The 24,033-nt window shown below is 43.4% G+C and overlaps 2 protein-coding genes across 2 annotated transcripts in view; both read right to left on the bottom strand.

Moving 5' to 3' along the window:
* SHANK1 (SH3 and multiple ankyrin repeat domains 1) overlaps positions 1-24,033 on the bottom strand; it is a 964,213-nt gene that overhangs the window by 556,224 nt on the left and 383,956 nt on the right. The gene's annotated exons all lie outside the window — the stretch shown is intronic.
* LOC309568204 (uncharacterized protein) lies at positions 7,153-8,507 on the bottom strand (the record flags this gene model as incomplete). Its single annotated transcript, XM_082273844.1, has 2 exons — positions 7,153-8,032; positions 8,176-8,507. 2 exons carry the CDS (start codon positions 8,505-8,507, stop codon positions 7,153-7,155), a joined length of 1,212 nt encoding a protein of 403 aa, XP_082129970.1.

Below are 24,033 nucleotides of genomic sequence, written 5' to 3'. Positions count from 1 at the left end.
GACACTACAATTGGCTGCACTTCATGCGCATTTATTATGACATATGTTTTTAAATACGCATGAATTGTTTATGACACATTAAATTTAATTGGTTTTATTTTTATATATTTTAAGTTTTATTTGCACATGTACGCTGCTTATTATTATTGCACTATGTTGCATGTTAAGCACATTTATACATTGTATATGTTTGCACATGCGTAGTATGAAACACAAGACTTGTTTATGACACATTGGAATTATATATTTTATTTTTTTAGGGGATTTAGTGCTGTCTTATAATTTGTTTGCATTTATATGCTGTTTAACAGAACATATGGCATGCATCTCTGTCTCCTGTTGGTGTCCTTTTTTTTTTTTTTTTTTAACTTATTCTTTGAAAATTATTTAATTAAAAAGAAAAGGGAGGAAGTCAGATATCACAAATACATTTATCTTGGGAATCATGTGGAAATATCTCCGGCAACCCTTCATTAAAGCTCATCTTCAGCACTTTGATGATTATCTACTTTTAAAATCCACAGTACCTAACAAAACATAAAATCCTATAAAGCATGTCCGGAAGAGCTCCGCGTCTAATAAACATTTGCTCAACACACACATCAATCCAATCTCTACTTTCCAATCCAATAATGAATACTTATCCGCAGTCTAGCATTACTATGGATTTTTGCACTGTCCTGTCTTAGTGCGTGTATACTTTTTTTTTTTTCAACGTTAGGCCAAATAATCAATTTTTCCCTCTTGAACCAGCTGCTAGTGGGCAGCGAAAGCATATGTGGGATTGCTGCCTCTGTCCAGTGGAAGTAAATTGTTGATCTGCTTCACTGTATTGGGATTTAGGGCGTTGATGCTGAGACTTATACACTACATCCTTGAAATTGGGGTTATTTTGCAACAGTTTTTAATATACCCCATTATGACTTTACTTTGAAGATGCTGACATGTGACATAAATATACCTTTTGTTTTTTTTTTCTATGTCACAATCGATGTCTGTGCATTCAACTTGGATTTTCTAAGCTAGCCATACACTAGCCAGACCCCACTAGTCTGAACAAGAAGTCCATTAATTCGCCATCAATGCTAAACAAAAATTTTATATTAAAGACACTATAGAGAAAATAATGTAGCAAATAACAATTTAAAGTACATAAACCATAGACAAAGTTTACATTACAATTTATCTCCTAAAAGCTCATCTTCTTTCAGCTGTCAGTTCGTAAAACATTTCGGTGCGACCTATGTACACGTAATGTACAGTAGTGATGGTCATCTCCATCTGGCGGCTTATGTACACACTACTTCGCTCAATGTTATCGCACTAGAGTGCACCCACAAGATACTTTCAGAAACCTGCAAAGGGTGCCCCACCCAAGGTTTCCACTTCCTAGGGGCCTCCAGAGTTTATTCTGGCACTGTAAACAGCGTGGATGGAAGAATCCTCCTGCCGGCAATTGTATTCCGACAGCCAGAACCCACAGCTATCGGAATTCCAAAACAGTGGCTGCATCTTTTTGTATGGGGTATCCAAAAATCTGTGCCAAACAACTGGATGTCACACCTGGAATATATTATAAAACCCCAATATTTTGTGTCACCTTCCCCTTCCCTACATTAACAGATTTTATTACACCTAGGCAGTCTGCCACTCAGATCACACCAAGCTTCAGGATGGTGCCACCCAGATCTTGCCTACACTTTGTTCGACGTTATCCCACTAGAGTTCACCCACAAGAGACTTTCAGAAACCTGCAAAGGGTGCCCCAAGGTTTCCACTGCCTAGGGGCCTCCAGAGTTTGATGACAAACAGCTGGATGTCACATCTGGAATATATTAGCCCCAATATTTTGTGTCACCTTCATCTTCCCTACATTAACAAATTTTATTACACCCAAGCAGTCTCCCACTCAGATCACACCTAGGTTCAGAATGGACCCACCCAGATCCTACCTACATTGCGGGTTGTCTTGCCCTTAATCATGCAGGTACCCTCTACTTGCAATCCTCTCAGTTAATCCTCTTTTTTTTTTTTTTGTTTTATGAGATAACTCATACAAGGGTGATGCTGTTATCTCAGAACAGAGCATCTAAATTCAACAAGTTGGCATCTATGATATAGTCATGCGCGTTCTACCAATATGTGCCCGTTACTAGCTAGAGTTATTTTCTGCACATGTGGAACGACCATTAAGTTATAGTGATTTTCATGCCAATATTAGTTTGAGCTCCCACGTAGAAGTTAAAGGTTTACTTACGTGTTCCACTGGTTTTACTCAGACAATAGCTGGGCTTCCTTAATTTAGTTGCTACTGAATTTGCTTAGTTGGTCTAAAAAGGTCATGTGATGTAGCAGGAAGTAGATCTAACAAGATGTGAGAAGGGAGAACAAAGGAGCTGGCCATGTTGAGAAGAGATGAGCAGTGGTTGCTATGTGGTTTGACCAAGTGAGGACTCTTGTCCATCTAAGAGAAGCATGTTTTAGCTATTAGAACATTCTGCTAACTAAAGTAAAGTACATACATTTGCTCCCTGGGTATAGATAACTGTTTGCCTACACATGCTTTTGCATTTGGACACAATAAAAGGTGCAATTTTTTCTTCCAAATACGTTACTTAGCCTCTATTGCGCCTAGGGAGGTAGTACATATAGTCCAGAAAGTAGTAATCCAGTCTGGATAATAAAGCAATGCCACATCGCATTAGAGCGATTTCAAGAAATTATTGTTGGTTGGGATTTTTAAGGCACATCCCAATCAACAATACATTGTTCAATACATATAGTCCAGATTAAGATAAATGCACCCAGATCCTGCATAATTTTGCATTTACAGCAACAGTAGGGTATGAGAAAAATATGGAGGATGCCGTTACTGGCGGTCATGCTAATTCTTCATCTTCATGTTCAGAATTGCTTTCTCCGAACTAGCATAGAGATGATACATTTTGATTGTTGCTGCATGATTTATTCAGGTCAGTGAAGTATTAATGCCTATTAAAAACAGGCAACAAACCTTTTTTAGAAGTAGATGAGCAATGGTGGCCTCTGTGTTTCTTGCTGTTAACAAATAAACTTTAACGGAATATAGCGCACCAAGCACAGTGTGTTGGGAAGCTGTTTATTTTGAATGGTATCCCAATGCTTCTGCAGAACAGACCTGCGCTACAGCACACAACAATGCACAATGTGCGTTCTGCTACAGTAAAAAAAAAAAACAAAAAAAACATGTTTTTGCTGCTTCAGGGGCCCATTTAAAAAAAGTGGGCTGTGATGACACCCAGTTACACCTGCATGGTTAACACAGGTTAAAGGGCAATGTAGTCTGGTGTGAACAGGCATCGACTGTGATAATATGTAATGCACCTCTATTCACAAGCATTTAGGTTTAATACATTAAGCTATAAGATAGATTTCTATTCACCATAGTGATCGTTATTTTCAGCCTAGGGCTTTTTTAATTTTACCTACAGTATATATAGTTGCCATTACTAAAATGGTTTGTTATATCAAATAATGAATGTTGTAGCTTAGTAAATTGAACCTATTATTCCTAAACTAACCTGTAGGGCAGCCAATCGCAATAAGAGTTCTGTGAAACCCTAAGGTTCCTCCAGAGATTGCCAGGGGTTCCCTTAACCTTGGGTGATTGACCTTTCATTTAACGGTGACTGTATACTTCAGGGGCTACACGCGTTGATAATTGGCCGTGAATTTTCGGCCAACGTCCGATCTGCCGATTTTCGGCTTGTTAGTATGATGCTTCCGACAACCGACTCCGACTTTTCGGCCGAAAAAAATCTGGTGTGCAGGCTATAAAATGTTTGTTGGCCGTCAACACAACGGCCGATTTTCCGTCAGTCAGTACAGATTTCAGCAGACAAAAATCTGATGAGCAAGACTGGGCATGCTCAGAGAAGAAAAAACACACGGAAAGTAAACCAGCACATGACATCACTTCAGAAGTAGATTTTTGTTGGCCGAGAAAATTTGTGTGCAGTCTAGGCACATTCCAACCAACAAAACACCACTCTGGACAAAAGTCAGACGATCGGTCGGCCGATAATCGTTGCGTGTGTACGGGGCATAACACTCCTTGACATAGACAGCAGCAGGCCACTAATGATCTTTTTAGCTATCTGTAAGGGTGGCATTCCGACCAGCACTGTAAGGCCCCATGCACACGGGGCGTTTTTAACGCCGCTGTAAGCAGCGTCAGACGTTTTCCTCTTGCAGCCTAAAAACGCCCCTCCATGTTATTCTATGGCCTCATGCACACAAAGACGTTTTTAAGCTGTAAGTGGCCTAAGCGTTTTTCAGCTGCAACAAGAACCCACGGCCTGCGCGTTCTGAGGCCCAGCGTTAGAGCGTTAAAAGCGCTTGACGCTATTTAACGCTATTTAACGTTTTTATCGGCGTTTTCCAGCGTCCGGCGTTATTAAGCTGTAGAAATTTTCAGAAATGTGATTGGTCACTGTAATGGAGTAAAAACACAGGAAATGCATTTTTACATTTCCCAAGTGTCCTTTGCTCAGCCGTGTGGGTGGGTGGGTGTGTCTGTGTGGACATACAGGAGAGAGAGGGACAATGGCTGCTGATATAGGTCAGACAGAGCTTATCTCTGCAGTTGAGGCCCATCCAGAGCTGTGGGATGTCTCCCATCCCTTCTATAGTGACAGGATTAAAAAATCAAAAACCTGGATGGATATATCTGAAGCCCTAACACCAGGCTGGGACCGATTGAGCACCGCAGAGAAGAAGGAAAGAAGTAAGTTTTTCAGAAATGCATGACTTGTGTGCTGTATAATTACAAAGAATCCATATTTTAACCTTACTTCACTTTTCTTCTTAGGCAAAATTTTCCAAAAGAGGTGGAAGTCCCTGCGTGATCGGGTCAGGAGGGATCTGACAGAGGAGGAAAAAGCTAACACAAGTGGTGCAGCTGCCTCCCACAAAAGAAGACACGTGTACCACAACCACCTGGCATTCCTGCGTCAAGCAATGATAGCCAGCAGTAGAGAGTAAGTCGCACATACTGTATTTTTGACTTACATATAGGGGTGCTCAGAGCATCGTTTTCTGTGAATGTATTGCTATTCTGCAGCCATTTTTTTTTTACATATTTTTCAGGACAACATCTAATATTGCGGACCTGACTCAGGATGCTAGTCAGGAGGTGGTTGAAGAACCAGAGGACAGACCCCCCAGTGCTGCCACTGAAAACAGTGACATGACGATCCAATCCAGTGGATCTCATGTCTGCGATGAATCCACAATACAGGTTAGTGTCTGTCTAGTCTGTCTGCCATTCTTTTCTTCATTGTATGTATGTGACAAACTGAACCTTTTTCTTTCTTAACAGGAATCCAGGGACCAGGAATGTGTTGTGGAAGAAATTCCCGATAGTGGTGTGGGGCGTGGCCGTGGCGAGGTACCCGTTCTTGGCAACGAGGTATGTGTGCGTGGCCGTGGCGCTGTGCGTGGCCGTGGCCGCAATCAGCGTCAGAGGGGTGGCGGTATTGTCCCTCAAAACGAGGACGGGGTGTTAGCGTTGCTGCAGGAAGTGCGGCAGGAGAGGCGCAGTGGGGATGTGTTCCTCGATCCTGGCAACTCACGCGCCGCCTTCTGCCGTGCTGCATACTACATCCTGGAGGACATTGGGGGACCTGAAGAAAAGCTTTGTATGGATCGTGTGCTCGCCATCATGACACAATATAGGCATGCAAAACTAAGTGGTGGCCCGCCACCATCAAACGATCCATTCAACACTTTTCTTGATCCCCCAATGCCCTCTGTGACCTCAGCAACGCTAACACCCCACTTTCAATACCGCCCCCCTCCGCAACGCCACCTACCTACCTTGTCCCCTCCGCAACGCCACCCAACACCTGTCTTGTCCACGCCCTCCTATTTCCCACCCCACTCCTCCATTGATTTCTCCCAACCACCTACCCAGTTCCCTCCCCCAAACTTACCTGGACCCCCTTACCACCATGAGGTTGCGCAGGAACGACATGTCCAAGCCACCCACTCGCATCCTGACATCAGCTATCCACGTTCAAAGTCACCGCGGTCAAGCCAGGACGATCAGTCAGGATACACCTACCAGCATTTGTGATTTTTTTCTTTTTTTTGTGTTTATTTGAATAAAAACCTTTTTTTGAAATGATATTTTGCCTCATTTTTTTTTAAAGTTGTATGTTGAAATAGAAGTACATCTGCACAGGCCATTGGGCTGGCACACACTTGCCACATGCAGAAGGAAACCCCCCTCCTTCTTCTGCATGTGGCAAGTGTATGCACAAGCCATTGGGCTGGCACACACTTGCCACATGCAGAAGGAAACCCCCCTCCTTCTTCTGCATGTGGCAAGTGTATGCACAAGCCATTGGGCTGGCACACACTTGCCACATGCAGAAGGAAACCCCCCTCCTTCTTCTGCATGTGGCAAGTGTATGCACAAGCCATTGGGCTGGCACACACTTGCCACATGCAGAAGGAAACCCCCCTCCTTCTTCTGCATGTGGCAAGTGTATGCACAAGCCATTGGGCTGGCACACACTTGCCACATGCAGAAGGAAACCCCCCTCCTTCTTCTGCATGTGGCAAGTGTATGCACAGGCCATTGGGCTGGCACACACTTGCCACATGCAGAAGGAAACCCCCCTCCTTCTTCTGCATGTGGCAAGTGTATGCACAAGCCATTGGGCTGGCACACACTTGCCACATGCAGAAGGAAACCCCCCTCCTTCTTCTGCATGTGGCAAGTGTAGGCACAAGCCATTGGGCTGGCACACACTTGCCACATGCAGAAGGAAACCCCCCTCCTTCTTCTGCATGTGGCAAGTGTATGCACAGGCCATTGGGCTGGCACACACTTGCCACATGCAGAAGGAAACCCCCCTCCTTCTTCTGCATGTGGCAAGTGTATGCACAAGCCATTGGGCTGGCACACACTTGCCACATGCAGAAGGAAACCCCCCTCCTTCTTCTGCATGTGGCAAGTGTATGCACAGGCCATTGGGCTGGCACACACTTGCCACATGCAACATTGAACTAGAACAATGGAAGAATGATAGACATCAAAAGAACTGACATACATGTTTAATAAAAGCTGTATGTGAAGATATCACAAAGTTTACAAGATGAATGATTTTAGACAAAATTATCCTGCCATGCCACTTCCCCATCAGGCGAGACAAAGAAATCCGCAAACTTATCTCTGATGGTCATGACTCGTGCTGTTGTTCGTAAGTCCATAAACTGCACGCGGTGCATGGGGTTACGTGGCTCTGGTTCAACGCTGCTCCTGTCGCTTCTCCTTAGGAAATTGTGCAAAACACAGCAGGCCAGGACAACCTTGGTGGCATTGTCAACATCCAGTTGCATACATGACAGCAAAACCCTCCATTTTGCTGAGCACACACCAAACGCACACTCCACAACACGACGAGCTCGGCTCAGCCGATAATTGAATATACGTTTGGTGTGACTCAGTCCATAGCCACTGTATGGCCTCATCAGATTTTCTGCCAGTCCAAATGCTTCGTCGGCCACCATGACCAATGGCAAGCTTGGTTCCTCAGTACACGGTAGCGGCCTGCTTGTTGGTATGTTGAGTCGTCCTTCGTGTAGCCGACGTCCAAAGGCCGATTCTCGAAAGATGCGGGCATCACCCTGGCTGCCATATGCTCCTACATCAACAGCAAGGAATTGAAGATGGGCATCAGACAATGCCAGGAGTACCACAGAAAAATATTTTTTGTAGTTAAAGTATGCAGAGCCGGAATGGGGGGGCTTCTTCACCCTGATGTGTTTTCCATCAAGGGCACCGATACAGTTGGGGAACTGGGTTTTCTCCCAAAATTCGTCGACAACTGCTTCCCACATCTCTTCAGTCGGCTCCGGCATGACCACCTCCTTCAACTGCTCCCATATTGCCGCACATGTCTCCTTAACAATTTTGGCCACCGTGGAGACACCGAGCAGAAAATAGTGGTGTAAGGAGACAAAGCTTTGGCCAGTAGCAAGAAACCTAAAATAAAAATAAAAAATGATTACATATTACATCTATCTTTCAAAAATACATTGAAAATGTTTTAACTAGGACCTCACCACCTAACCCTCTTAACCCAAGTACTAACCCTATACAAAACACCCACAAATGATTTCACTTACCGAAGTGTCACAAGCAGCCTTTCCTCCGGTGACACACTGCTTCGCATGTTCGTGTCCATCCTGGATAGCCTTGGCCTGAGCTTCTCCAGTAGGTCATCGAAAAGCGGAAAGGACATACGTGAGAAGTTGTACCACTTGTCCGGATACATGCGGAGTTGGGTGTACATGGTGGTAAAGTACCCCACGGACAGACGCTGCAACATGACAGGATGCACCCAGAACCTTCGCCGTATGCTCCTCTCATTCTCCTCCTCCAACTGTCTCCTTCTACGCATCCTTCTCAAGATGATGAGCAGGATCGCCTCATCAACCTTCTGCATAACAGGATCCATGACTCAGAAATGCAAAAAATACTCCGAAAATACAAGAAACACTCTCAACCGATCTGAAAATGCTCTCTCCTCTCTCTCTCTCCTACCAAAATGGCTTCCACACATTGCATTGTGGTTATTTTGGGTGTGGAAAATGGAGGAGGACTGATTTTTTAAAAAAACGCTATTTAGCGCTGACGCGGCTTAACGCGGCTTAACGCTCATTAACATAATTTGAGAAACGCTGTTTAACGCGCGTTTTTAACGCCGGTTTTTCCAGGCGTTATAACTAGCTTGGACGTACGTTTTTTTGAACGCCCCGTGTGCATGGGGCCTAAAGAGGGCATTTTTCCTATTGGCCACCAGCGTAAGAAGCAATTTTTCCACTGACCCCAAAACATTGGTTTTAGCAGGAGTTCCTCAAACCTAAAGATGATTTCAAGAGTTAATTTGAAGTAAGAAGATTGAGAAAGGCTGTTATAGGGTATAAACAAAAAATACAACCAAACGCAAGGATAGACGGATGCATTGGGAAACGAATTCTAGTATCCGGTGTGTATGGACCTTTAGTTCATTGTGTAACTTAGTAACTGCAGTTAGAGAACCTACAGTCAGTTACAGAGAGGTTAGTGAGGGGAAAGTCCATTTCTAGATCATGCAGTAAGTAGATCAATCACCGATTTAACAAAACCCACAAAGTCTGTTTTTTCTTCGATCCTTCTGCTTCGCTGGCTGTTTTTAGTACCAATGACATTCTGTACAAATCATTGTGAAAAGGCAGATTAAGCTGCATTAATTACACTGTAAGCTCCTGTAATACGGGTTATCATTTTTTTGTTTCCTTTATTTCTATTCATTTTGGAGAACAATCGTATTTATTCCCTCCAGTCAGGATAAACATTTCCATAACGAAATCCTGCAGCCTCTTTATACTGGTATGAAGATTTTCTTGCTTATCTCGGTCTTCTTAAAAGCTTTGCCAAGGGTCTGTACTCTATTTAGAGTAGGTCCGTGTTTACTTCTAATTTATTGAAACTCTAAGATTAGCTATTTGTTTCCACCAGAATGTAAGGAACTGGCAACTCCAATCCACTTCTCTTGGGAGCTACCATTTGCTCATTCACATGGCTGTTCCAATACCAGTGTCCTCTACCTTGGCCTAGGTGCACATTCACTAGACACCTACACTCGTGCTGAGGGCTGCTTAAAGCTGAACTTAAAGCGGAGTTCCACCCTAAAATTATACTTACCTCCATCTTCTTGCTCCGGGTCACCTGAAAAACAAATGGATAATCGCAATTTTTTTTTTTTACTTACCTTGTTTAGAAGAAAATATACTTAACTTACTTCCTCTTCCTCCCCTCGGCGGCCACGGTGATTCGTCACTTCCTGGCTTGCAATGATTCCTGGGAGCTGAACGTCATTTCTCCCAGGAATCAATGCGCCTGCACCGGCCCCGACGTCAGTTCCGGTTCAGGCGCCGTCATACTTTGCTAAACAGCTTCTGGGCATACCCAGAAGCTGTGCAGGGATAACGCTGCGGCACCGGAAGTGACGGCGGGGCCGGTGCAGTGCATCGTGGGACCGAAGAAGACGGAAAAGGACACAGAAGAGGATCGCGCTGGCTTCAAGCTGCCCACACCTGAGATGGCAGCGCTGGACAATACATTTTCAAGGTAAGTATTTCTTCTAAAAGGTAAGTGCAACCCGGGACAGATCAGAGGCTAGCCATTGTGGAATGCACTAGCCCTGACTGTCCCGGGGGTATTTTTATTAAAAAAAAACTTTCCCAGGGTGGAACTCTGCTTTAAGGCAGATATAAAAGACACACAATACTCTGGTCTATGCACTTTCTTAGACATTGCCTCTTTTTTGACCATTTGTGCAAGACTCACTGTTCCAGATTAACACAGATATTTTTTATTTCCTACTGTTTTGTTCATACTTGAGAACCTCTCTGTTACTTTTACGAGTACATGCGCTTGCAGCGCTACTGTTGTTGTGTATACTCTGCATTATTTTCAATAAAAATATCAAACAAGAAAACTCACACAATAATAGAGTTCTGTATGGTGAATATACCATTACAAGTAGTTTTTATAACAAAATGCTATATGATTTACAGTAATAGTAGTTTATGAGGTTACATAGTTAGTCAGGTTGAAAAAAGACACAAGTCCATCTGGCTCAACCAATAAAAAAAAAAAAAAAAAAAAACAATAATGAAAAACCCAATCATACAATCCCATATACACAATCCTATACCCGCAGTTGATCCAGAGGAAGGTGAAAAAACCCCAGCAAAGCATGATCCAATTTGCTACAGCAGGGGAAAAAAAATCCTTCCTGATCCCCCGAGAGGCAATCGGATTTTCCCTGGATCAACTTTACCTATAAATATTAGTACCCAGTTATATTATGTACACCTAGGAAAGAATCCAGGCCTTTTTAAAGCAATCTAGTGAGCTGGCCAGAACCACCTCTGGAGGGAGTCTATTCCACATTTTCACAGCTCTTATGGTGAAGAAACCTTTCCGTATTTGGAGATGAAATCTGTTTTCCTCTAGACGTAAAGCATGCCCCTTTGTCCTCTGTGTTGACCTTAAAGTGAACAACTCAACATCAAGTTCACTATATGGACCCCTTATGCATTTGTACATGTTGATCATATCTTCCCATAATCTCCTCTTCTCAAGAGAGAATAAATACAGTTCCTCTAATATTTTCTCATAGCTGCTCCATGCCTCTCATCAGTTTGGTTGCCCTTCTCTGCACTTTCTCCAGTTCCCCGATATCCTTATGAGCTTATGATCTCCCAGATCCTTATCCGCTATCCAGATCCTGGATTCCCCCAGATTCCCCCAGTTCTACTCCCCCAAGTATGTATGCTGCATGCATATTCTTAGCCCCCAAGTTCATAACTTTACATTTATCAACAACATTAAACCTCATTTGCCACATAGTTAACCAATGAAAATGTGCATTGAGGTCAGCTTGTAAGTTTTTGTTTGTTACATTTAGGCCATGTAAGTACAGGAATTATATCTAGTATCAGCCTTTTGCAGTTCCTGAACAGAGGATCTCAGACTGAAGGAGGGAGATGCAGCACAAGGATTAGATCAACTGTTCTGCAGTGCTTATATGCTAATGCTGTTAGGATTGCATGTTCATCTTTTTCTGGGCAACTGCCCTGTGTATAAAATAGATATTATAGATTATAACTTTCAGGGCTAGCAAAAAAGATCAGCTGCTGAAATGAAAGTGTTACTACTGTAAATTTTTGGATGAATCACTTTACAGTGTCTAAAGCTACAGGGGTCAGTGGTTCTGAAGGCAGAAGGATTTTTTAATTAATGTATTCTATGTATTAAGGTCAAAATACCCTCTCCTCGCCGACCCCCTTACACTTACCTAAGCCTGATGTCGATCTAGCACTGTGCGTGATAGCAACATCACTGTTCTCTCTCTCTTCTTACTGGCTCAGCAGCTGGAGTCATTGGCTCCTGCTGCTGTCAATCCCAGCCAGTGAGGACTGGGGATGGGGGGGGGGGCAAGCTAATAGGTGTGGGTCAATGGAGAGCACACCTGCATAAATGCCCCCAAAGCAAGCGGCTTGCTATAGAGGCAGTCAGGTGGTGAAGGGAGCATCGGCGGGGGACCCCAGAAGAGAAGGATCAGGGCTGTTCTGTGCAATATCACTGCACAGAGCAGGTAAGTATAACAGTTAAGGTTAAAAAATACATATTTTACCTGAAAAAAAATCACTTTAAATCTTATTTACTGCTTGTTTAGAATTATGTAAAAATTTGCATATCTACAGTTCTACTTTGAGATAATTAAACAATTATATGCAATAGATATGCATGCTTCCTGTGCCTAGAAGTGTTTGCATAGGGTAACACTGCTGCATAAGATCTAATTAAAAATAGGAATGCTGCCTACCAGATCTTTTGTGCCCTTCAGAAATGCTTCACAAATTCATGTCAAAAGCAAAACACAAATGATTATGTACAAACCTTATGCATAATTTCATTAAACTGAGGACCCATGAATAGAAACAGGCTGGGGCCCAGGGTACAGTTAATCCACCACTGTGTTAGGGTAACACTGCACGGGGGATTAGCATGAGAGGGACCTAATGGTAGAGAAGCATTCTCTTTCCAGAAGGTCTGAGCTGAAAACTAACAGTGCCAATCGCCTAGCGCAGAATGCTAATGTATCACTACTTGGTCCTCGGGGACACTGTCTAAACCAAAGACTTCTGTTGATCATTGCTAGCTTTTCAATTTTTAAACTTTGCTTCCTATTCTGCTTATGACTCCATTTGATCTTTAGGTCCTGTTTTTCTTTGGTCTGCTGCCTACCCTGACCTTTTATCTGTGTTATGACTTCGAGTCTGCTACTTGCTTCATTCTTCTGCCTGTTGAATGTCCAAGGACCACCTCTTCTGACCCCAGAGTTTTTACAGGCTCTTTTCTTGCTTGCAAATCTGCTCATTTTGTTCAGCTGTCTGAGAGCATTTACCACTGGGATAACAAGTGTCGGAACTTGGTAGCGCCATGAAAAAAAAATCCAAATCTACTTCTGGAGTTCCCTGGTAAAGACCAGAGGCTCTTTAGATTCCACACATCTGAAACTAGCGACACAGAAAATCCACCTTCTAACCTGACACACACACTATATTACCAAAAGTATTGGGACGCCTGCCTTTACAGGATCATTAACTTTAATGGCATCTCAGTCCTAGTCAGTAGGGTTCAATATTGAGTTAGCCCAACCTTTGCAGCTATAACCGCTTCAAATCTTCTGGTAAGGCTGTCCACAAGGTTTAGGAGTGTCTATAGGAATATTTGACCATTCTTCTAGAAGCGCATTTGTGAGGTCAGGCACTGATGTGAATGGGAAGGCCTGTCTCGCAGCCTCCGCTCTAATTCTTCCCAAAGGTGTTCTATTGGGTTGAAGTCAGGAATCTGTGCAGGCCAGTCAAGTTCCTCCACCTCAAACTTTCTCATTCATGTCTTTACAGACCCTGTTTTGTGCACTTGTGCACAGTCGTGTAGCAACAGAAAGGGGCCATCCCCAAACTGTTCCCACAAAGTTGGGAGCATAAAATTGTCCAAAATGTCTTGCTATGCTGACGCCTCAAGTGTTACCTTCACTGGAACTAAGGGGACAAGCTCAACCCCTGAAAAACAATCTCACACCATGATCCCCCCCTCCACCAAATGATTTGGACCAGTGATAAACACAGTAGCTGGACATCTTTGTTTACAAGTGATAGTGGTGAGTAGGGAGCAGAGGGCTCAAGCCAGAGGTGGTGGAATTGAGTTCCACAAAGTTTCAGCTGAGAAAAAAACATGCTTTTGGTAATATAGTTTGTGCTGCACAGTGACAGTCTTTCTCCACACCAGGGGCCCCCTCAGTCCACTCCAGTCCAAACAGCACTGACAGTCCTGCCTTGGGTTTGCCTTCCTCCCATTCCACAGACCCGCACACGAGGCTCTAGCTGCTCCACTCCGCTCCCTTGCGCCATGACATCACACGACACACCCAGGCACCCCCTCCACTAGACCCGTCCCAAGCCAGCGCCTCCTTAACACACTGGATGGTCTCAGCCGGCTCTGCATGCGCAGCTCCAATACGAGCGTCACAGCCATATTTTTACTGGCAACATTTCCCTGTCCCTGGCATTTACTGGCAGGAAAAAAGTGCCCATTTTTTTACTGGCTGCCAGTAAAAATACTGACGGTTGGCAACACTGCTCTACTGTCATACTCTGTTCCAGCAACTCTTTTCTTTGGCAAGAATCCATGTACCAAGCTATACGAATATCAAGGAAAGCTGTGACAAGGAGCTCCAGCCAAGTGAATGCGTTTCCCAATCTTTGTTCGAGAAGAGGAATTAGGGCAAATTATGTCATTCATCTACTGCAGGCAAAAGGAAAAATTTCCCCAGATTTTCCTCCGTATTAATTACTCAGACAGTATAGTGTAGCTTTGTGCTAAGTTACAAGGTGAGTGGAAGCAGTAAAGGGCTGATCTATATACATAATGAAGAGCAAAATCCAGCATCATCTCTGCACCAGGATCCCAGTCTAGGCCTGGATGTTGCTTGAATAAAGATGGTGCCAGCCGATTAGGAAGAAAATAAAATTAACATTGGCAATGACAGGATGAGTACTGTGGCAAAAAAAAAAAGTAATGGAGCATTAACTAGGTACTAAGTATATCTAATGATGTGTTCCCCACTGGTGGCTGCTTCTTTCCTAAAAGGTTACTTGCGTGCATCCTCCTATGGCGATGTCAACGCTGAATTTCCAACAGTGAAGCTGACAGTCAGGGTTGGAGAACAGCGAACACAGCGAGCTGCATACAGTGCAGCTCCTCCGTTTGTTTTCAAAGAAAACAAGGCATTCAGTGATTGGATAAAGGGTGTATGAAGGTCAAGATTTCCTCTTGTCCAATAATATTTTTGCCCACACTTCAGATTTAACCACTTTACCACCGGAGGATTTTGCTGTCTTACGTCTGGGCCACTTTTTGTGACTTTAACTGACAATTGCGCGGTCGTGCGACGCCGTACCCAAACGAAATTTATGTTCTTTTTTTCCCACAAACAGAGCTTCATTTTGGTGGTATTTGATCACCTGTGCGATTTTTACTTTTTGCGCTATAAACATAAAAAGAGCGTAAATTTTTTTTATATGAATTATGAAATCCCCCCCCCCCCCCAAAAAAAATGTAAAAATCAAATATTTTTAATTTTTGCCCAATTTGTTTTCTGCTACCTATGTTTGGTAAAAAAAAAAAATCACAATAAGCGTATTTTCATTGATTTGCGCAAAAGTTATTGCGTTTACTAACTAAGGGAAAGATTTCGGTCATTTTTGGTGTTTTTTTTTTTTAACGAGTAATGGCGGCGATCTGAGATTTTTTTTTGCGGGACTACAACATTGCGGCGGACAGATTGGACCCTTGACTGACATTTTTGACTCTTTTGGGGGTACCAGTGACATTACTGCAGTAATCAGTGCTATAAATATGCACTGTTACTGTAAAAATTACACTGGCAGGGAAGGGGTTAATTTTTATTGGTGATCAAGGGGTTAATGTATGCCTGGTTCTTACTGACGTGTGTGGGAGGAGGGGACTATGTGACACAGGGACATGCTGAACCCTGCCTGTCACTTAGGAGATCCGCCCGCTTGTGTTTACACAAGCAGGCGGATCTCCACACTAGATCCCCGACGATCGGGGAAGAGCAGCGGTGATCACCGCCGCTCCTCCCCTGGCCCGACTCCCGCTGGGACTGAATACAGCGGGAGCGAGCCTCCGGCGGCGCGCGGCCGAGAGAGGGGAATGTCTGGAGACGTTATCGAGCCACTTTGCCGCAGTAGAGCTCTAGTGAGCAGCGGCAAAGTGGTTAAATAAATACCCATTACAACTGCTTTTATACATTACATAAATGCATGCCCTTAAAATGAACACATATATCTGACAGTTGATCTGCTTTTTATTCTATACATATATGTTGAAGTGGAAACAAGATGGTGAAAAAAAAAATAGAGACATTCTGGTCAGAGAACAAATTCTGTGCTGGGTTATGGAATGTCACGTATGGCATCTCTAGAATTCTCTTTATTCAGACTGTATTTAAGGTACATAAAAGCTTTGATCAAGTACCCATTGTTGCATATGTTGAATTACTTAAGAAAAAAGAATAATAAAACATTTCAGGTAACAAATGTATACTCTACAATGGAATGAAGGGCTAGTGCCTGAAAGTAGCTCCATTTTGAGAAGGTTAATTATTAATAGCAAAAACACGTGATAAAAAGCCTTAGGCGGTGATTTGATTTCGACTTCATAAGTAGTACTTGCTTAACACAGTTTCAGCAGAGCATTGAGGAATCTGGTAAGGCCTGGCTACTAAATAATTCATTGGAAAAAACTTTCCGTTTCAACCCGCTTGAAACTAGTTTAAAAAAAAAAAAAAAAAACTATTTGGATGTGATTACACACAAAAAATAGATAGATAGATAGATAGATAGATAGATAGATAGATAGATAGATAGATAGATAGATAGATAGATAGATAGATAGATAGATAGATAGATAGATAGATAGATAGATAGATAGATAGATAGATAGATAGATAGATAGATAGATAGATAGATAGATAGATAGATAGATATGTAGCACTACTCCCATGGGAGCTGCTGTGTGTGGGTTCCCCTGGGTTACCATTTGCAAAAGTAGACCATTCTGGCATGTTTCCAAATGTTTTTAACCTCAGACAAGGACTAGTCCAGTTTCTTTGGTTTGTGTGGTTTTATTTGTAACTTGGATAGAAAAAGGGATGAGTGGGATACGCCAATAACTGAACTATGCACAAAAAAAAGCAGGGACTGTACAAAAAAAGCTAATTGACGTTGGTTAACGCTGATTGACGCTTGTTAACGCTGATTGAGCTTGTCATGGCTAGGCCGCCTACTGTATTTCACCTTTGACTGTGAAAGAGTCCTATTAGCTTCCTAAGGCACTTCTTTCCTGAGGTAGCTGATTTTAATAATAGACTGCACTGCTGAGCAACTTCAGGGCCCTTCCTGGCGCCTCCTTTAACCCATAATCTTCAGGGCTTTACAACTTGGCACCCCCTTTACTACAACACACTGGGTTAACTGGCTCCTTGATCCCCTTGACCTGTCTGGAGTGGTCCCCTCTCTTAGGCAGACCCCTGGGCAGATGCTGGAGTACTCACAATACTGTTTTTCCAGAAGTATTCTGACCAGCAGCTCCACTTGGTCAGCACACTGGATCCTTCTGCAGCACAGCTCAACCTGTGGTCCCTAGGCCGACTGCCTGGACCACCTTCCTCAGCAACAGGAGGAGAGACAGCCTTCACCCTCCTCCTGGGACCTGGCTTCCCACCCAAAGACACCCTGTCACATGCTCCCCTCCTATTTATGTCCAATCCCAGGATGCAGTGCAGGAATGCCCTCCCACTGGAACTGACATAAAACAGAGTGTGCCACAGGCTAGGTTTCCTCCACTGTCCAATGAGCTCCCATATTGGCTACAGTGGGGACACTCCCTCAGACCCAGTGAATCACACTTGGAAACATGTGACAGGCTAAACTAACAGATCAAACCCTCCTGATAAGCAGAACAGGGTCACAGATATGTTTTACCTAGCACCTAACAAGTAGGGATAGATAGATAGACAGACAGACAGACAGACAGAATGAATAGACCAGGGTTTCTCAACTAGGGTTCCTCAAGCGGTTTCTAAGGGATCCTTGAGCATCAAGCAAGTGGGTAATTATTCCCAATGTCCACAAGTGTAAGGAACATTCTTCCCACTAACTCTCACACTAATGTAACATAAGTTGTAAATATAGAAATTTTTAGAAGAGGTTCCCTGAGGCCAGAAAGTTATTTCAAGGATTCCTCTGTGTTGGAAAGGTTGAGAAAGGCTGCAGTAGAAATATTTAATTCTGTTTTTGATGACTTGAGGCAGTATTTCATTCTCTGTTAGGTCTGTTGCTTACAATGTCTTAGGGGAGCTCTTCACTGTTCCAAGTTCTCCCAGGAATATCAAGAGCTTTGCTAAGGACTGGACTTCTTTGTCCTTCCTATGGAGAATTCTTCCCATTCTCTGACAAAAATGCGATGTGATGAACCCCAGTCTGAGCTAGGAGAATGAGAGTAGTACTGCTGTAGTAGTAATAACCAGTAGTAGTAATACGTAGTAGAGTAGTAATCCTGCTTTTGTAAAACACATGGTGCCAGCTACTTTTTGTGTGTATAAAAAAAGGTTACCTGCAGAGTTAACCAACCCCACTGACAATCACTCTCATTATGCTGACACTAATGCCCCGTATACACGCGTCGAAAATTGGCAGGGAATTTTCGGCCAACGTCCGATCTGCCGATTTTCGGCTTGTTAGTATGATGCTTCCGACAACCAACTCCGACTTTTCGGTCGAAAAAAATCTGGTGTGCAGGCTATAAAATTTTTGTTGGCCATCAACACAACGGCCGATTTTCGTGCAGTCAGTACAGATTTCAACAGGGAAAAATCTGATGAGCAAGTCTGGGCATGCTCAATGAAGAAAAAACACAAAGAAAACAAACCAACACATGACATCACTTCTGAAGTAGATTTTTGTTGGCCGAGAAAATTTGTGTGCAGTCTAGGCACATTCCAACCAACAAAACACAACTTGGACAAAAGTCGGACGATCGGTCGGCCGATAATCGTTGCATGTGTACGGGGCTTTAAACTGTTGTCCCATGAGCTAGAAAATCTCTGTGCAGGTTGAAGCTTTGAACCCTTTGCCATCATGGTAAAGGTTTAGATGGAGGGACAGTCCCAAAACTCCTTTGCACCTTTCTTAGATCTATCCATGGCACACAAATTAAGTATCAGCTTCCAATTTTAGGTCAACAGTATATAAATATATATTTTTTAATTTTAATTAAGGTGCAAATGAATCCTTTACCAGTAGACCAGGGTGAAAGGATACCTACAACCAGGCTGCAGGTTGCAGTATATAACCACTTAACCCATCAAATTCTCTTTGTTGACCAGTAGGGTTGACTACCACAACTTCTGCATTGCATAGAGCTCCTAGTGAAATGCCCCTCTCATTGTGCAGTACCCATGCTAATCCTATATTTATTGCCATTTCATCTCAACCCTTCATCCTATGGATACCTGCTTGTACAGTTTGGATCCCTATCAAGGAGAATCCATGTGAGGAAAGAGGGGAATGTCCAGAGAGAACAACGAGCAGGAAATTGCATATCATGGGGTACAAAAGCCTTGTATCCTATCTAGCTTTTTGAGCCCAACCTCCCTTTTTTGCTAGTAGCTCAACTACTCATTATTGTTATTATTATAATACAAGATTTGTATGGTGCCAACAGTTTACTCAGCACTTTACAATACAAGGGCAGACAGTACAATTACAATACAATTTAATACAGGAGGAATCAGAGGGCCCTGCTCATTACAATCTAAGAGGGACGGTCAAGAGATACAAAAAGGTAATAACTGTGGGGAATGAGCTGATGGGGAAAGTAAAAGTACAAAAGTTAGGTTGGGGCAGGGTAGGCCTTTCTAAAGAGAAGGGTCCCGGGGGTCTAAAAGTGGACAGAATAGGAGATTGTCAGACACATTGGGGTAGGGAGTTACAGAGGATGGGAGAGGCTCTGGAAAACTCCTGGAGGTGAGCATGGGAGGAGGTGACAAGGGAGCTAGAGAGCAGAAGGTCTTGGGAGGAACGAACAGGGCAATTCGGTTGGTATTTTGAAGGTTAGTTATGTAGTGATGTAGATGGGGGCAGAGATGTGGATGGCTTTGTGAGTTGTTGTTTGTATTTTTAATTTATTTCATTGGGTGAGCGGAAGCCAGTGGAGGGATTGGCAGAGAGGTGTACTAGACATTGAGCGGTAGGTAAGGTGGAGGAGTCTGGTGACATTATTCATAATGGACTGAAGGGGGCATAGCCTATGTAAAGGGAATCCAATGAGCAGGGAGTTGCAATAGTCGAGGTGAGAGATGATCAGGTAGTGAACTAGGAGCTTTGTGGTGTCATTGGTTAGGAAGGGATGTCATTTGGAGATGTTACATAGGTTGAGACAGCAAGCTTTGGACATTGGTTAGTTGTGGGGCCGACAGGAAAATCATGGCATCATATTTCTTTTTTCCATGGTTCTAAAACAGGGGTTGATAACCTTTGCAATGCATGCCAATACAGGGGGAATATAGCTGCACTGACACAAATCCTAGGAGTATCTTACTTGACTGACACCATTCCTAAGGTTTTCATGATGCACTGCCACCAAGCCTGGGGTATTTTGCTGCAAATGCACCAATCATGGAAATATTGAGCTACACTGACACAAATTATTATTTTTTTTCTGTTCTGGTCCCAATCATGGGGTTAATATGTTGCACTGACACCAATACGGGGGGGGGGGGGGGGGGATTTACTGACAACAGTTTTGGGTGTTGTTATGACAGACATGGACATCAGTTTTGGGGGTTATTATTTCAGTAATTGACACCAATGTTGGGGGTTGTTATTGCAGTCACTGACACCAATGCTCGGGGTTGTTATGGCAGTCACTGACCTCAATGTTGTGGGCTGTTTTTGCAGTCACTTGCAGTAATACTGCAATACACTTACACCAATCAAATGGGTTGTTATTGCAATCACTGACCCCAATGCTGGGGGTTGAATATCCCTGTGCTGTAATACTCTATGTACCACGCTGAACCAATCACGGCAAGCGGTGTATTCTATTAATGCATACAAAGCCTGCTCGGATTGGCTGAGTCAGAGAGGCGGGCTTATACAACCTTTGCCAATCTGAGCAGGCTTTGTATGCATTAATAGTATACACCGCTTGCCGTGATTGGCTCAGCGTGGTACATAGAGTATTACAGCACAGGGATATTCTGTAAGTAGCCGAAGCTTACTGCATACACATCCAGCAGGCTAAACTATTAATAATAGAGAAGTTCTGTATGTAGCAGAAGCTACAGTACATATTAAGGCACATCCAGCGGCCTAAAATATTTAATAGGGACATTCTGTAACCAGCTGAAGCTACAGTACCTGGCGTATAAGACGGACCCCGATTTTTTTATTTTAAAATGTCGTCTTATACACCGGAAAATACGGTATTCTAGTTTATAATACCAGTTTACTTTCTAAATGCTTACTTTAGTGATAAAACGTATACAGTAGACCAGTGTCCCTCTAAAAATGATGGACAATCTCTAGGCACCCTTTAAAGAGGTTGTAAACTCAGGTTTTTTTTTTTGTTTTTTTTTACAAGCTAAAAGAGAAAGACATAATGAGCTAGTATGCATCGCATACTAGCTCATTATGAAATACTTACCTCTGAACGAGCCCCCTCCGTGCCGTCCGCTCACCTCTATGACGGGCGACATGTCCAGTTGCCCGTCTTCCGGGATCGCGGCATCCAGCCATCTGATTAGCCGGAGCCGCGGTGACGTCACGCGCGCGGGAGCCGACAGTCACGGCACTGCATGTAGTGACGTCACTGGCTGCATGTAAGGTAAATATCTCCTAAACGGTGCATGTTTAGGAGATATTTACGGTACCTATAGGTAAGCCTTATCATAGGCTTACCTATAAGTACAAGTGTCAGAGGAGGTTTTACTTCCTCTTTAACCACTTTAAGACCAGAAGGATTTGCCCCCTTATTGACCAGGCCATATTTTGCGATTGGGCACTGCGTTACTTTAATGGACACTTGTGCGGTCGTGCGATGCTGTATCTAAATGAAATTGATGTCCTTTTTTCCCCACAAATAGAGCTTTCTTTTGGTGGTATTCAATCTCCTGTGCGATTTTTATTTTTTGCGCTATAGACAAAAAAACAGGGACAATGTTGAAAAAAAAAAAAAACAATATTTTTCACATTTTGCTATATAACATTTCCCCCCAAAAAATTTAAAAATCAAATTTTTTTTTAGCATTTTAGGCCAATTTGTTTTCTGCTACATATTTTTGGTAAAAAAAAAAAAAAAAAAAAAAAAAAAAAATCGCAATAAGCGTATTTTGATTGGTTTGCACAAAAGTTATTGCGTCTATTAACCATGAAAAAGATTTATGTCATTTTTATTGTTTTTTTTTTTTTCTTTTTACTAGTAATGGCAGCGATGTGCGATTTTTTTGCGGGACTGCGACATTGCGGTGGACAGATCGGACCCCTAACTGACATTTTTGACACTTTTGGAGGTACCAGTGACATTACTACAGTAATCAGTGCTAAAAATATGCGCTGTTACTGTAATAATGCCATTGGCAGGGAAGGGATAACCCTGTGGGTGATCAAGGGGTTACATGTGAGCCTAGTGGAGTGATTCTAACTGGGGGGGTGTGGCTTCTGAAATTACCATAGTGACATGTGATCCTATATAGAAGGATCACAGGAGCTCGATGGTCATTCCAGGGAGCAGAGCGGTCAGCTGTGTTTACAACAGCTGCCCGTTCTTCGCTCTCAGCGGGGAACGATCACGGGTGTCAGGCGACAATCGGAGTCCCCGCTGCCAAGTGGGGGCGGGGGCACGGTGGCGGCACACGCTTGCCCCCTAGCTGCAGGCGTGCGACCAACGTAGGTATATGTTGGTTCACGCAGGAGAGCTGCCCTGCTGCAGTAAATAGGCGACAGACAGTCGGGAACCGAGTGGGGGCGGGAGTGTGGCAGCGGCGGCGGCACGCGCTCGCCCCCTAGCTGCAGGCGTGCGACCAATGTTGGTCTACGACGGTTATCGCAGGAGAGCTGCCCTGCCGCAGTAAATAGGCAACGGGCAGTCGGGAACCAGTTAATAATATAGACGTTAAGTTGGTAGCAGAAGCTTCAGTACATATTAGGGCACATCCAATGGGCTAAAATATTTAATAGGGACATTCTGTAACTAGTTGAAGCTACAGTACCTGTACAAGACAACCCCCAATTTTTTTGGGGGTATCTTTTTTATTATAAAAAGTCATCTTATATGCTGGAAAATACGGTATTCTAGTTTAGAACACCAGTTCACTTTCTAAATGCTCGCTTTAGTAATAAAAAGTACACAGTAGGCCAATGTTTCTCAACCTTTTTTTCAGTCAAGGCACCCTTTAAAAATTATGGACAATCTGGAGGCACCTTTTAAAAACGTATGGACAGTCTCGAGGCACCCTATTCTAAGATGTAAAAGCTATTCTAATAGTTTTACATAACGCAGCAACATCCTCAAGCCCAAGTAAAACATCCAACATTAGAGGTAATTTGTTCTTCCAAAGCAAATACACTTTTACAAACTGGTATTGACTAGTGTTCCAATGTTTCTCTTCTCCCTCAGTTTTTCTCCATCACTCAGCTAATGTGACCCCAATGCTGATGGAGGGGGTCAAACAATGATGCTATGCACAACTGATGATGCCATTGGTCATTAGGATGCTGACAGCTAGAAGGTTGTAATAGTGCACAATAAAAACCTGTGATTACTGCAACTAAAAAGGCAGCCATCATCCACACACCAGATTGTAAAAAATGTTTAGGCATTTTGCTAAGGCACCCCTGAAGAAACCTCAAGGCACCCTAGGGTGCACGGGCACCCTGGTTGAAAAAGGCTGCAGTCATGGGCGTCCGCAGAATTTTTTCAGGGGGGGGGGGGCATCGTTTTAAGGTCACCAATGCTCTCCCCCTTTTTGCCCCCATAGATCCCCATTTTGAGCAGGCCAGGATCCCCCATAGATCCACTTTAGAGAAGGGTCCCTTATAGATCATCCTTTAGAGCAGGCCAGGGTCCCCATAGATCCCCTTTAGTCTTACCTTTTCACCTATATTCCCCATGCTACCAGGCTTTCCTGCACCACCAGGTACTCCAGGCTCTCCCTGGAAAGAATATATATTTAGCCAATATGATCCCCTTTAGAGCAGGCCTGGATCTCCATAGATCCCCTTTAGAGCAGGCCAGGGTCCCCATAGATCCCCCTTTAGTGCAGGCAAGGGTCCCCCATA

Source organism: Pelophylax lessonae (assembly GCF_965119305.1).
Source record: "Pelophylax lessonae genome assembly, chromosome: 12".
Classification (NCBI taxonomy): domain Eukaryota; kingdom Metazoa; phylum Chordata; class Amphibia; order Anura; family Ranidae; genus Pelophylax; species Pelophylax lessonae.
This window is presented reverse-complemented; position numbering and strand designations above follow the sequence as displayed.